Raw genomic sequence first — 15,799 nt, 5'->3', positions numbered from 1 at the left:
CAGATCTCCTTTATTTTCTCTCCAGTCTTACCCAGCTTCATTACTTCAGTTGTCATTACTTGCCAGCTTAAAAATCTGATTCAAAACTCAGGCAAGTTAAAATTAAACCTATTTTAAAGTTGAAAGATTCTAAGAAGTGTTTCCCACAAGGTAGGCCATAAGACAAGAACTGTTGTCTTTTAAATAAGATAGTGTCTTTAATTTTTTATTTCTTTCTTCTTTTTTTTTTCCTAGCCTGCTTTGATTGCAGTGCAGGGTCTAAGGGAAAAACATCTGAAAGTGTGTAGAGCTGTGGCAGTAGAAGCCAATAGCCTCGCTATATCCCCATTTCAAACAGCTGCTTCAGTAACCATTTCTGCCAGAAGAATGCGGAAATAAATTCCTTTCAAAAGAGCTACAGATACAGTTATAGCAGCTAAACACTCATTCATACCAATGAAAACTATTCTGATGAGCCGGGAAGCTATTACCCTTGTATCTGCTGGGGCACATACGACTACTGTCCTGGTCTTGTACTTACAGATGTGAACATTGGCTGCCATCTGTACCAAATCAATGCTTGTCCATGATATATATGCTAGAAGAAAGTTCAGTGATAGCAAGCTTGGTTTTAGCTGACTGCTTAAAACTGCAGGCAGTTCATCCACTTACAGTTTGTTCTTTGTTTTAGCACAAAAGTCTTCTACTTCCTGCTTACTTCGCAGTTATAACTGTAGCCATCATCATGTGAGATTCCAAACTATGCACATGCAGCCAATGCTTTGCAAATTAATCATACTGAAAATGAAATGGCATTTTTTTCATCAGTCATGTCATATGGCCCTATTTTCGGATATACAATATATTTGTTGAAATAATGTTTGTGTTGTTATAAACCTCATCTATTAGGGTAATGCTGCAGATTTTATAATATGCAGTGCTGCTTTGATAAATGACTGTGGGTTCTCATGCCCGAAGTACTCCAGAAAGCAGTCTTACAAGCTCAGTGTGCCTTTATCAAGGTGGTGCAAGTTCTACCTTCTTTATGCCTCCTGATTTGTAATTAAAGCATGATAGGCAAATTTAGGCACTCTGCAGCCTGCAGTTCTTTTGTCTTCACTGGCTTCCAGTTACTGCTTTGCTTTTGATAGAATTATACTATTGTCCTGTAAATTATAGCAATTACAATTATGTTGCTGATGAATTTGTATTCACAGGATTCAGTTCACTTAGTGACACCAACTCAGCCGTACTGAGCGCTGTTTAACGGCACACAGATGTTTTTCTCTGTCAGCAAAGAAGTTATTGCTCAGACTTGTAAAACTGCTAAGACAGAGAATGGCATTTTGTATGTTGTTTTCTGATTGGAACTGAAATTTCACAATAAGGATTGGTTTGTCTGAAATAATTACATCATGCAAGATTGGTACCTAGCATATTCCTATAGCATAGTTGTTTTTTTTTAAAAAGGGACATAAGAGGATTACTGATCGGTCCTTAATGAAGTATCTGACACTTGTATTTTTCTATTTACATTTAGATTCTTTCTTTGTCTCCTTCTTTTCTTTTTGTTTATTTTCGCTGATGTAACCTGACTGTCTTCAGAAGGTTGAATTTTATTTTAAGGGTTGATGTTGTGTATTATCACAGATGAATTATTAAGAAATCGGCCTCTTCTATTATTTGCCAGTATTTACAAAGTGTTTTATTTCACATTTAAGTAGCGCATGCTACCTATAATGCTAGAAGAAATTGCAGAGAGATTTTTGTTACCAGAAGGCCAAAACTTTTCTTAGCATCTGAAAAAGTTACTATATATATTTGTAAATTTGGTACGGCATACTAAACTTTCTTTTAAAGAACAAACAGTTGCAGATTTTCTTCACCCCTGCAGCTTAATGAATGTGGGCCGGGCATATGGCAAAATATTGAATTTATTTTATATAAAAATTGTTAGATTATGCACTTTTCTAAGTATCTGGGATGATGCTCAAATACAGCTTTCCTTAACTTATACTAGATCCTTGTCCTGTTTCCCATGGAAAAGCCAAATCAGACATCACCAGTTTGACTGGATTTCCCACATGCCAATTTCCCACTGCCTTTTTTTTCTGCCTTCCAGTGGAAAAGACTGGCAAGCCATCAGAGGTTATTCAAACGACTATTTTTCAGAAAGAGAAAATATATCAAGGCTATTCTTTTCACCTTAGAGGGTGAGAAAATGGCTAAAATCCCTCCCACAACAGGTCTCTTAAATGCTTCTTCTGTCAAGGTGGAGGCATGCTACTGTGTTGACTTATGTTTATTTAGTGTGTGAATACATGCCTACTCACAAAATATTATTAGGTAGAACTGATACATATAATATAAAGAAACTTTATCTTAAACATATTAAAACATTGAATGCAGAATGTTCTGTAGGTTAATGAGATTAACTGCAACTGTTTTATCATTTGCTTAAGGCAGCAAGCAAATGTAAATATCATGAGGTATAGATATTTTTTCTTTTGTATATGACTGTTTTAATGTTTACTATATGCAGTCATATAAGATGCTAATTTTTAATACTTCTTTAGCTATAAGAATGTATGTTTGCTTTGTCTTGATTCACACAGAACAGATGGATGCTTGACTGCCTGCTAATCCACAGCTGGAATGGTTTCAGAGGCTTCCACGTTGCTGGGTTAGAGTGGCTTTTCTAGTGGACTGAGAGGGCAGCAAGAGAGGGATATCATTATTCATCAGTATCCCAGTGGGATTGCTGCCAGCAGAGATTAATTTTTTCTGTTATGCTTGTAAAACAAGCTCAGGTGGAGTCTCTAATCCTCAGGGCACGGGTGGCAGATCAAGAAAGATGCTACAAAGCTAGTTAATTTTCAGATTCTAGGGGAAACAGAAGCTCTGTTAGATGTATAAATACATGATTGCAAATTTAAGTAGCTCAAATCCAAATGGGATCTTCCTAGACATCTGGTACTGAAAATCTCTGTTTTCTTTATCTTTTTAAATAAGTTCTTAAAACTTTACAACAGAAGCAAAATATCTGCAATTCCCTTAACTGTTGGTTATCTTTTCATTTTATTTTATTTAATACAGCTCTTACAGTGTACTTTAAATGGATGCCTTTCTACCTATAAATAAGACATTTTAATGTCTAATTTTAGACATTTTAATGTCTAATAAAAGATGCCTTTCTACCTATAAATAAAAGCCTGCATAAGAACACTGAGTTTACAATGTTCTCACAAATTTGTGTGCAGTGAACATCACCAAGAAAAGTTACCACTTGCCATCCAAAAAGGGTTATACCTGCCCTGGCAATGCATGGTACATCCCATCCAGGTAATAGGATGTTCTGTTACGGTCAGGTGTGGCACAAGGGCACTTTTTTGCCATGTTACTGTATCAGAACTCTGGTCATTCATGACAGAAGTGTTGTTAGAACTTCCTCAAATCAAGGACACCAAAATACTGACAGATTGTCTCTTTGTTTAGTAGACTTCAAATATTTTTTCTTTTACTGACTTTTTTTTTTCCTCAGTGATTCCCCTTCTTCCACACCCTTGTAATTAGCAGTGTCTTCCAGACCTGCATTACCTTGTACCTCTCAAGACATTGGGTCAGATTTTCAGGCAATGTTAATCCACATGGTTACACTGAAATGAATGGAGATGTGCCAGTTGTTATCAGCAGGGAACTGCCCTTATTGAAATTTACTTGCAGCAGCTGTCAGTTCCTCTTACAGTTGTATTTTTTTATTATTAAATTAAACTATTTTCATTTTAAAGGGCTCAGAGTGAGACCAGTAGCGGCTTGCTGAAAAGACATTGTGCGTGTAGGCACCTTCCAAGTTTCCCATATATTTCTGCCAGTTCATATTGTTCTCCTATTATTCTGGGCTTGAGCCTCTCTTGAACAGAGGCTGCTAGTCATTTCACCACATGATGACAGGTATTCACGCCTGTGAACTTTTTATTCCCTTTTGTCTCTGATCACATAGTAGTCTAGATCCAGAATTTAATCCAGTACAAAAATGCAGCAGTGTGCATTTGTGGCTCCCTGCTAGGGGCGCTGCCACAGGTCAGCAGATCTAAAATCTGGTTTTCAACACACAGAGCTTTTACAGCTTGCCATTAACATATACAGTATATATGGGCCCCATTTCACATAAAGAATTAGTAGCGCTTACTTCTGTCTCCATACTGAGTAGCAGTAACTTAATGCAGAGATGTGTTAACTTCTTCCCTCGGTCTGCGCTCTGCACTGGAAGATCCCAATGGAGGATCAAAGCCAAAGACAGAAAATGACTGATCGCTTTCCCAGGGAAAGCTGTGTGCCAGGATTTGCTATTACAGTTTTTATTGCTATCATCGTCTCAATCAGTAGTTGAGCCAGCTAATTCAGCCAAGCTCAGCTTCAGAATGTGGACAAATGTCCAATGGAACTGAAGTACATTTCTCATGACAATCAGACTTTTGAATGTATACTCAAGAGAGATTTTCCCAGTTTTGCGTTAACACATTACTGACCTCATGCACTGAAAAGCTTTTCTGTATTAGTGCAATACAATTAGTTTCAGTACAACCAAAGCCAGTTGGTTTTATAAATCTTTCCTTGACTTGAGATTACAGGGAAAGAGTTGTGGGTCACTGCCCCATCTAGGTCTTTAGATAAATAAGAAAAAAAAAAAAGGATGATTATAATGCATTCAAAATGTGCAGGTTCAAAGCATTCTTATGAGAAGTAATAGGAAAAGTCAGGCATCTTGGAAAGGCAAAATCTCAAATACACCATTTCAAGTGATAAATGTAATAATCACATCACTATAATTCAATTTATAAATGGAATTTATACAGTTCCATTTATATTTATTTGCTATGATCAAAGTAACTTATTCTATGTGAATAATGTGTATTCTATACCAGTTTCAGATGTTTGCTCTTATTTTTGTCCTACTTCAGTCTCTTTTGCGTTTATTTTTCCTTAAACTGATCAAGTGCTACAGGCTTACTTATAGTCAATATTTTAACTTAAAAACCTAAGAGTGAACTAAAGCCACCTCTGTGAAGGTTGAACAGGCTTAATAATGTGAAAGTACCTGCACATTTGATGGAAAAACAAATATATTGTAAGAATGATTTTTATTAGGAATGGCAAAAAAGTAGCACTGAATTATGAATGTGATCCTAAACTATATGAAATACGGATTGAGAGAGTGAAGACTTAAAATCATTAATTTATTCCTTGTTTTCATATGTTTCGGTAAAGTATGCAGTTTAAAGAGGAAATTAATCTGAAACAGAATGCTTCTGTATTTTTTTTACTATTTGGTAAACTAATTGCAATGATTATGTTATCTGTTACTGTATCTTCCTGTACACTGAAACCTAGCCTCTCTGATATGCTTAGGAAGCTTTAGGGGGAAGAAAAAAGGGAAATAAATTTCCAAGTTATTATCGAAGTCCTAAAAACTTTTTTCCCATGTCAAATTACTGTTATTTTATATAATCCTCCCTCTCACATGTGCTAACATGCTTGCATTTTCTTTTAGCAACTCCATGCTGAAGCAGAGGTCTGTAATTTAACTTTGTACTTTAGAAGTTCCCAGATTTGCCAGGTCACCCTCTGCTACTGGTAGCTAATATTGCTGACCTCCTATTGCTCTGTGCACAGTGGCAAAGGTCTTTCAGACTCCTGACCTCTGGTCATCAAGAATGTCATCAGTAGTTTGTAGTTTGGTTGTTTTAAGTAAAAGGTGAACTTGTGAAATCTAAACCCTTCAGGGTGTTTTTAAATGATCACTCAACTGTTTCATTGCCCTAGGATGTACTTTTTATGATGTCTGCAATTGTAAAATTTGTGGTGTTTATCATACGCAGCTATTTCAAAGCAGAACTCAAACAGTTGTCTGTTTAAGCTGTTTAAAGTCTGAGAATACAATATATGATTTCTCTGATCACTGAGACCTTGATAAGGATTTATCAGAACTTTCAAATTGTATGTTCTTATAAACTCTGTTTGTAGGTCTCATTACTGAAATGTGCTCATTTTAAATCCTGAAAGATGGTTATAATTTTTTATTATTTTTTTAATATATAGATATACGTAATTGCATGTTGATGGGCTTTATAACCTTCTCTCTTGAACATCTCATGCTCAACTGGAAATTTCCATTGCTCACTCTGGTAAATCTTAAATCTGGAGACAGAGCCCAGGGTAGCCCAGCCTCACTGTTTTGCTCCTACCCAGTTAATTGGATTAACTTTACAATTTAATTCTATACTTGTTTGTTTGTTTGGACACGTATCTTTTATCTCTAAAAATGCATTAACCACTAACTACATAATTAAAAAATTAGTGTTTGTTTCAAAAATATAATAAGCAGCCCTTATTCCTTGGATTTTGCTCTTCATCCTACACATTTTCCTTCTGTCATTTTTCCAGGAGTAGAGAAGAGTGGAGAGTACTCCGACAGAGTACTAAAGAAGCAGCAAAATCATTTTCCTATTACCCAAGCTCGAGTAGAGAGTTAGAGAAGGCAGAGTCCCCACTGAGAAGCACCAGTGCCAGAAGGACCCCTTTTTCCACAATCAGAGACAGCTGCTGCCCAGGAGCTGCAGCTCTGTCTCTGTGTCCTGCAGCACAGGGGCTGGCACAGGGCTTTGCTTTCTGCCTTTCCTCCCTTCCAGCTACTGACCCTGGAAGGAAGTGATGGGAAAGCCCCCATGGGAAAGGAACTGCAGAATTGGCTCTGGTATGCTGGATTGCATTCAATTGCATTTCCACATATACTTGCAGTTGACAGGGCAACCCTCAATATCAATACAGGCTGGGGGATGAAGGGATTGAGAGTACCCCTGAGGAGATGGACTAGGGGGTACTGATGGATGAAAGACTGGACATGAGCCAGCAATGTGCCCTTGCAGCCCAGAAGGCCAATCATATGCTGGTCTGCGTCCAAAGGAGCATGGCCAGGAGGTCAAGAGAGGTGATTCTGCCCCTCTACTCTGCTCTGATTACTCACCACCTAGAGTAGTATATCCATCTCTGGAGTCCTCAGTAGGAAAGATACAGACCTGTTGCTCTGGAGGAGGGCCACAGAAATGATCAGAGCACCTTCCCAAAGAGGAAAGGCTGTGAGAGTTGGGGTTGTTCAGCCTGGAGAAGACTTCAGGGAGACTTTATTGTGGCCTTTCAGTTCTTAAAAAGGGGCCTATGAGAAAGATGGGGACAGACTTTTTAGCAGGGCCATAGGACGAGGAGTAATGGTTTTAAACTAAAAGAGGGGAGAGTCAGGCTGGATGTGAGGAAGAAATTCTTTACAATGAGTGGTAAAACACTGGCACAGGTTGCCCAGGGAGGTGGTGGATGCACCATTCCTGGAGACACTCAAGCCCAGGCCGGATGTGGTTCTGGGCAGTTTGATCTAGTTGTAGATGTCCCTGCTCATTGCTTGGGAGTTGGACTAGATGACCTTTGAATGTCCCTTCCGACCCGAACCATTCTAGGAGTCTATGAGAGGAAAAGATGTTATATGCTGTATGAAGTCAAGGAGCATATTTAGAATGGTCTCCATGATGAATTACAGTATTGTGTAGTAAATATATTCTAATCTTGCCTGTCAATTTTTTTCTTTTTTTACATCATGTTAGCCAGTCTTCAAGATCTCTACAAACCTTCAGCCTGCTCTGGCCCTAAAAGTCTGGAATGTCACTTTTGCAAAGTATTAAACATATATTTTATATGTGTAAAACAGGCTGAGGAAACTCTTTATGCAGGTGTCTGCTGTCTAAAAGACACAATCTAAATTTCCAGTCTAACAATCCATGTTATATAGTGGCTTCCATCAGCTGGTAGAAATTACATGGGATATTCTTCTTTTTTGTCAATAATATGAATCTTGAAAGCATGCATCATGTTTGTTCTTAAACCTTGTAACTAGTAATATATGTTTATAACTGTTTTTAACTAGGATGTTGTCCTAGAGCTTTTATATCTAAGAGTAAAAAAAAAAAAAAAAGAAAACCAAAACCTCAACATTTTAAACTTTGGAAGTTTGAATTATGTCCCATAAAACTGAGACCAAAGCATATACATTTATAGCCTACCAATAAATTCCTTAAAATAGGAGTTTATAATGGAATCACTTAACACAGATACAATTTTCCGAGCAGCATGTTTCCCCACATTTATTTGTTTTCTGAATATAAATACATCAGAAACTTGAAAGAGAGCAAAACACCTTGCGGGTTTATTGAAGTTGAAAATACATGTGTTTGGATTCACTGTACCTATAGAAAGGAAATGAACATACAAGCAGTCAGTCAATTCTTTCAATAACAGCATTGCTAAAGAAAAGACTACTGCCTCAGCTCTGGAATGTGAGAAACTATTTTTGGTTTGGTTTAGACCCTCATTGTTACAAATTAATCAACTGCTCTTTAAAGTCTGGAACTCATTAACTTTGTAAGTTTTACTGTTCCCATGACTGAACTGAACTTAAAATATTCAAGTTTACTTTAGTTGCTCACCTTGATCCCATGTCCGTCTGTGTTCCACACGTATCCTCTTCTCTCTTGTAGGCAGATGGCAAGATTTAGTTAGAGATTTAAAATATTTTAGAAGGTTTGCATGTGGTATATAGTTCAGCTCTTACTATAAATCAGTAATTTCAGCCAAATTTACACATTTTGTGAGTAGAAAGAAAATCTGATTTTTTTAATTTATTTTTTTTTAACCCTGTGGACACTGTGGATCATAATACCATGTTGGATACCGTGTTTAAACTTTAGTTCAGTCTGACCCCTCAAATGCCTCACAGTACCAGAAAACTGCAGAAGGTATATTTTAAAATGGAATAAGTTGTTTATTTTTAGAACAATTCTGACAATTCAAATAAAGGGAGATGATAAACTGCATATCTGGAATGTTGCAGACAGGATTCTAAGATGATTCTGTGGCTAGTGTTATGCAGGAAACAGAATTCAATTACCAGAATAGCCCTTTGGCCTTGTAAAACACAGCTATCAAGTTGATGCAGGTCTAGGTGTGACATTTCTCACTGGCAAAGCAAGTTGCTGTTTGCTGTATGACCCTGCACCCCACACAGGTTGAATTGCAGATTTCTTACCCTCTCAAAATGATGCAGCAATCTCTAATGCCTATAAGGAGACATTATTGGGAAAGTCCATCACAGACCTATGGAAGAGAGAGATGTGATATGTCCATCAAATGCATGATTCAGAACCCACAGCTAAAATTCCTAGTTATCTCCTGGTATACTCCGAGTTGTGCTTAATGGTGTAGGTGCTTGTAAACATATTATTATTGTCTGCAATAGTCCTGATTTAACACAAGAAAAAGGGAAAGTGAAAAATGAACAGCCTTGCTTTGTGGTTTAACTCTAAAGATTATATTAAGTTTCTTGACTTCAGAATGAAGATTAATGATTGATACGTAATTTGATCTGTTTCCTCACCCATGGAAGTAAAAACGGTATTCAGACATACTGTACTAAAATAAAATATCTTACATATTCTGTGGAATAGTTGAAGCTATAGGCTTTGAAGAACAGATTGAGATTCACAATGAAAAGGAATACTAAAATGAAAAAATATTGAGTGAACAGCAGGGCCCATTTGAGGTTATTACAAAGGATGTTTCTTTATTCTGTCTTTTCTTGTGCAACCTGAAAACAGTAGCAGGGGGTTACAAGCAGAGTTCATCACAGAGTTGTCAATCACTGTCATTTAACATTTTGCAATGGAAGATGTCTTTATTCAAGGACAGCTGGGCAAATCAGAGAAACAGATTTGCAGTTAGTAGTCTGTCCAGCCTACACTAAGCAAACAAGGACAGGGCAGACATACTGGCCTCTCACATAAAAATATAATGGACTCTGCTGACCTCAGTGCCCTCCATTCAGCTTCATTCTCAGTTGTATAAAAGCTTCACTACCCATTCTCAATTTCCTTTAATTACCTACATGATGCAGATAAGAAAATGAACCTCACTTACTTACAGTCAATGATCACAAACAGGAAATTAAGTAGGCAAGTTGTTTAAAATAAGAGGAGTGTTTTGGAGGTAAATAAAACGTGTTGGGGAAGAATTAGGGAAAATGCATTTTCAGGAGTACCAATTGGTCTGGAGTGACTTGGCTGATCCTTCTTCTTTCTGCTACTTTAAACTGCAAAGCAAAACTAAGTAAAAAATCTCCTTGGTAAATATTCTTTAGAATATCTTTGAAGGAGAAGCCAGTTAAATAAAAAGAGTGAAGCAAACATGCAGCTTTCTATAGGGCTTAAAAAGATTGTGACCTTAGGTTCAGAGAATAAATGACCACAGTTTTCACAAGAGATCTAGCAGAGACATCCAGGATTAAGCAGCAGTTGTCTTTAGTAAATCTTCATTTCTAATCTGCAGTCGAGATATAAAATAAATTAATTACATTCTGATTTTCTTCCCAAATCTAAAGTTGTCTAATACTTACTTTTACACTTATATCATAGTTTAGGTGTAGTTTCATTGTACCATTAAAGAAAATAGAAAATTTTCTATTGTCAGTTTTCAAAGGGGTGAAAAGCAGCTATATAACTGGGTTTTAGGAATTGTCAGAAAAGGTTCTATGTGTTAGGCTATTAATGAGTGGATTCGGTACTTTGCAAGTCAATTACGTAGTTCTGTTAGGTGTTCTAAAATTGCCATTTTCATTACCACACTCTACATTGGTTCCTGTTGTGAATATTTCATTAATATGGATTTGCAGGAAGTCTGACTGGAGATTGAAGACTAAAATGCATAATATCGAATTTATACTTTAAGAGGAATGTAAAACCCTGACCACTTTAATTTAATGGTCTCTGCTAAGCCCATAGTTTGAAAGACATTGCCCTTTGGGCTACCCAAATTACTCTTTACTTTATGACAAAAGAAATACACTTTCTTAAATTACAGATGGAAAAGATATAACATATTGTGAAACTCTTACTTTACTTGCAAGTTTTATGCTTTAGAAAGATCATTCTCATTCCAAACAACATGTAGGCATACATGCACAAGAGAGTTTTGTGCAGGAAAAAATTACCAATTAAGTCACAGAACTGATTCTTCAGCTTAAATTATAGTTCTTAGGATGCTACTCCTGAATTTTCTTTCAGAGACAGTGGATTTCCCTAGCAGGAGAATGAGCATCTCTGCTCTGACTACTAGGACTGTTCCTCACAGCCCCAAGGATGTTGCTACTCATAACTACATTTAAATTAATAATAAATTAATAATTAATTTATTACTTGATTTAAATAATGATAAATTATTTAAATAGCTGGTGGTGTACAGCTCTTTTTTGCTATAGTGAGAAAGCTCTTAGACAGTTTTTGTTTTGGCATGAATGGTATCAGTCCCACTGTGGAGCACAGAGGATAGTTTTCAGCACCGACTTACAATTTTGTTCTTTGTTCTGATCACTGATCATCTGTTGCTTAGACAATGACTGTTCATAATATTGAAAGTACATTTTAAAAGAACCTTAACAGAGCTATTTCAAACCCACTGTGTTTTGAATACAGACAGAAAAGTAGAAACCCTGAAAACTTAAAATGTGAATTATCGACTCCTTTATTGCTAACTTTACAATGGTTTTGTGAGCCAGTCAGGGTAGGATATCTGCAGACGGGCATCTCAAATATTGAGTCCATCCACTGAATGTATTTAATTGCTTTTATTCTCCTCTCATCATCTATGTGAAAAAAAAATTAGGACCTATAATTGTGTGAATATTTGTGAATATTTTACTACCCATTGTTTTCCCACACACGTGATTTTAACAAATAAGTAAGCTTTCTAAACACTAAAATGCTGCTATTTTAACATTAAAATCAAATTGTACTTAATTAAATGCATATACTTTTAATGCCTCAGTAAGGAATAATTATTCTGAAATTAATTACTATGGCTAATTTCTTTTATTTTTTTTTAAGAATGCTGAGGAGTACACAGATTTGCCAGTGAGACACAATGAAGATCAGATGAACAGTGAACTGGCAAAACATCTTCCAATTGAAGTCAACCCCCATTCATTTGACAGTTCACACACAAAAACACACCTCCTGCTGCAAGCCCACTTCAGTCATGCCATGCTGCCTTGCCCAGATTATGCAACTGATACAAAGACGGTGCTGGACCAAGCAATTAGAATATGTCAGGTATAGTAATGCATTTCAATATTTAACTCCTTGGTTTGCTATTTATTGTTAGTGTGTTGTAATATTTTGAATATAGCAGATCTGAAGATAGTCTTGTGGAGAACTGGTACCACACAGTATGATATCTGTTTAGTGAGGAACTAGATGCCTATAAAGATGCCCACTTTACAGAACTGCAGGTAAATGAAGTTACGGCAAAAGACTGTGGTACTCTGGTTGGAGGCATCTGTTGCCATAGGGTTTGCCTCTTTAATATGCCAAAGCTTTTTCTCTCTTTATCATGAAACGTTGTATGTTAGTCATTCCTGTATGGGTACGCTCCCTGCAGATTGTTATGCTGACCACTAAGAACCTGTCTCCTATAAGTACTTTTATTTTTATAGCACCCGAAAGCACTGTAGTCACAGCCAAGCATGAGTGAAGTGTTCTGAAATGTGATTTGGGACAAGACACAGGATTTTTCTCTAGCTTGTGAAATGATACGTCTTCCACTTCCCAATTACCACAGAGTCAAAAAGCACACTTTTAAATCCAGATTTTAAACTTGGTCTGGAGGCTTGTGACTTTTAGAGTTGTACTGCAGTCACAGCCCACAGAAACTAAACTGACCATGGAGGGTACTGGTAACAAACGATTGCATGCACAGCTGCATGCCTCAAAAGAATTTCGAAGCAGTTGGAGCTTGGAATAGAGTGCTGCCATATATGAAAAGCACAGTTACAATTACAGGTACAGGTACAGTTACAGTTATTGCAGGAAGGGTGAGCTCTAGCTGATGCAGAGAACAGCCACCCCTCTGATTCCATCAGAAAGGAATAACATTCTCTTTAGCAGAACAGGACAAGGACTCATTCACAGGTTCTTGAAGATCAGGTGACCTTCTACAAACTATTATTTTTATCTTCCTCGGTTCAATATGTGTGAAATAGGGACAGTAATTCTTTCTGCCTACAGTTCTTGTTTGCTCAAATATTAGTATCCTCAGTGGTCTACATGTCAACTGTAAGAATGAGGCTTTGATCTTGTTTGAAGCCTGTTTGCAATGCAGTAACTGTAAACATCATTGTGTCAAGCCTACCAGTTTGTAAAACCACTCTAAGAGAAATTGTTAATGAGTGCCCTAAACAGACAAAATACGACAGGCAGTTCAGTGTTTAGTGATTTGGGTGAGTTTCAACCTTCCACAAAACAAAGCTAAAGTTAAGGAAAGTAAGAAGCAAGTAAGACCACAGATATTATTGCTACACAGTCTTAAACTTGGCAACTAGCAGTGCGTGAGTGCAAATCTACTATAAGTATTTCAAATCAATAAAATCATGGTGCTGAAATATTCAGTGTATAAACAGTTACTGTTCATAACACTCTGTTATTAACAGAGAACATCACTTGCTCGGGTTAGAAAATTCACCTTTGTTTCAAAGAAATCACATATTTAAAGCTCATTTAAACATTTGTGGAATTAGCATGTGGGGAGGTAGTTACATATTTGGAAAAAGCTGTAAATTAAAGATTCTTTTCAGTAATTATTTTGCTCAATATTCATCATGCTTTGCTAAAAAGTGTATTTTTAACGCTGTTACAGAAGAAACAGTTCCTTTAAACCATTCCATATTGTGCCTTGGCACTGTGGCCTTCTGTTGACTGCTACATAATGTTACATGTATAACCATCTTGGGGGAAAAAAGAAAGAAAAAGAAAGAGCTCCTCTTTAAAACAGAAAAAATAAAAACTATGCAAGCATTTTTGTATTTTGAAGCTGGTGCATGGTTTACATCTCTTGGGAGAATATTTGTTCCATCTTATTAGTCACGCTTTCCAAATGGAGGTTAAAGTTCCCAGAATCTAAGCAGTAGACAGGGTTACACTTTCAATACTGGTTGTTACCTTTTTCCTTAGCACTGACCTGCTGATGAACTCTGGGTCAACAGAGGTGGAAAAAAAAGATGTTAGTTGTGAGAAAAGGAACTGAACCATGGAAGGATCCATTGATAAAACATATTTGGTGGGTGATGTTCTGTGTGTGTGAACGCTCGCTCACACACCACCAAACATAAAATTCAGCAGTGAGATGGGAATTGTTTTTTTAGTTATGTTGAACTTCTGTTTATTTACTTACAAAGTACTTTAGCTGTTAAGGTTGTAGAGCTAACAAAATTGTGACCTGCGCATAAACTGTTATTTTTGCTGACGGGCATGTGAGTGATGGACTTTCGGTATAAGCACTGCTTTTCTGTTACAAGAAAGCAAGATGTTTCTAAGAGCTTTTACAAGTGGTTGTATCATGGTATGTACAGCAGGCCTCCATCCCAGGTCCCCTGCAGAGCAGATTTGCCATCAGTAGCAGTGATATGTAAGCAAGCCTTTTTCCATCACAGGCTATTAAACTTACCCACTCTTCTGTGCTCTTTCACCTGAATCAGCCTTCTCTCCCATGGTTCCTTTTACATCCCACCCATTATGTACTCCCTCCCGTTCCTCTAACATCTTCTGGGCCTTTCTCATTTCTAATGGCTTTAGGCTGAGTAGTGTTAATGATCAGACAGTTAATATCTTCAGATAGATAAATGTAGCTGATGGACTTCAAATAAGATTCCACTCTCTTCTAATTAAAAAAAAAAAAAGGCATGCAACCACTCCTAAATTTATTTTCCTGAGATATCTTAGAAGTTTTAGTTTTGTGTTAGAATTCATTTATACTCTTGATGAAAGATAGATGCCATGAGCATTTTACAGAATTTAAGGAGTCATGGTGCTGACTCAATAGAGGAATGTAACTGTTAACATACAAAATGGGAGAAGTATATTCTGTTACAGTTTTTCTATAGTTCGCATTTGTTAGGTATAGATGGAGTTCATTACAGCAATGTAAATTTAGTGTCTATAGTAACTATAAACCCAGGATGAAATACAGAAGTCTTTCCCTCTTGCTGCAGAAATATAGGAAATAGCAAGCAGTATGTAGCCTCCTGGCAGGTGAATGCCCATCTCCTCCCACACCCATCTCTAATATATGGCCACTGAGGCATTGAGTAGGCCAAAGGAATGTCCCTGCTCTACATTGAAGAGCTCAAGTCAAAAGCTAAGAAGTTTGCTGTCAGTGGCAGGCTCTCACAGATAAAGCACAGAAGGTTCCCATGGCTCAAAAAATCTGCCATGACCTCCTGTGTGACCTTGGCCAAGTCATTTAATTTTTATTTGCCTCTGTTACCTTCAATACAATTACAGTAGACTGCATATTCTCTTCAAGCCTTGCACTCTATCTCCATTGTTTTTACTGAGAGACGATAGAGGTATCAGTAAGATGGTGCTTCTCTACCTCTTGCAGAAGAACATCAAAGAATAAAAATTCTAATTAAATGATTTGTCTAATATTTTATAGACTACAAGAATTATTGTGAAGACAATACCCCACCTTTTTTCCTATCTCTGATTTAAGAATGTGAAATAGACTAAATCTAATCTCTTTTTTACTTTTTTTGTCAAGCCTTATATTTTGTGACTGTGTATTCAGCAGGCAGTTCTTACTCTGCTGTTCTAAGACCATCGCCTATATTTGCATTAATTGAAATGGATAATTGAAGCAGTAATACTGTCAGTCTCAGATTCAGCAGGGCAGT

The 15,799-nt window shown here is 36.9% G+C and overlaps 1 protein-coding gene across 3 annotated transcripts in view; it reads left to right on the top strand.

Annotated features, from left to right (window-relative positions):
• The window catches only part of ASCC3 (activating signal cointegrator 1 complex subunit 3), a 268,461-nt gene that overhangs the window by 233,141 nt on the left and 19,521 nt on the right, over positions 1 to 15,799 (top strand). For 2 of the 3 annotated variants that reach the window (XM_061369871.1, XM_061369870.1), the window contains one exon: positions 11,958 to 12,182. The exons of the other annotated variant lie outside the window; for it this stretch is intronic. In XM_061369871.1, coding sequence (XP_061225855.1) covers positions 11,958 to 12,182 — 225 coding nt within the window. The remainder of the gene's footprint in view (positions 1 to 11,957; positions 12,183 to 15,799) is intronic. 3 annotated transcript variants of the gene reach the window in all.

This window comes from Neopsephotus bourkii, unplaced genomic scaffold (genome assembly GCF_033783945.1).
Source record: "Neopsephotus bourkii isolate Nb327-2 ecotype Australia unplaced genomic scaffold, CSIRO-AGI_Nbou_v1 NB_1511, whole genome shotgun sequence".
NCBI classification, from domain to species: domain Eukaryota; kingdom Metazoa; phylum Chordata; class Aves; order Psittaciformes; family Psittacidae; genus Neopsephotus; species Neopsephotus bourkii.
The sequence above is the reverse complement of the archived record's forward strand: the minus strand, read 5'-3'. Positions and strand labels throughout refer to the sequence as shown.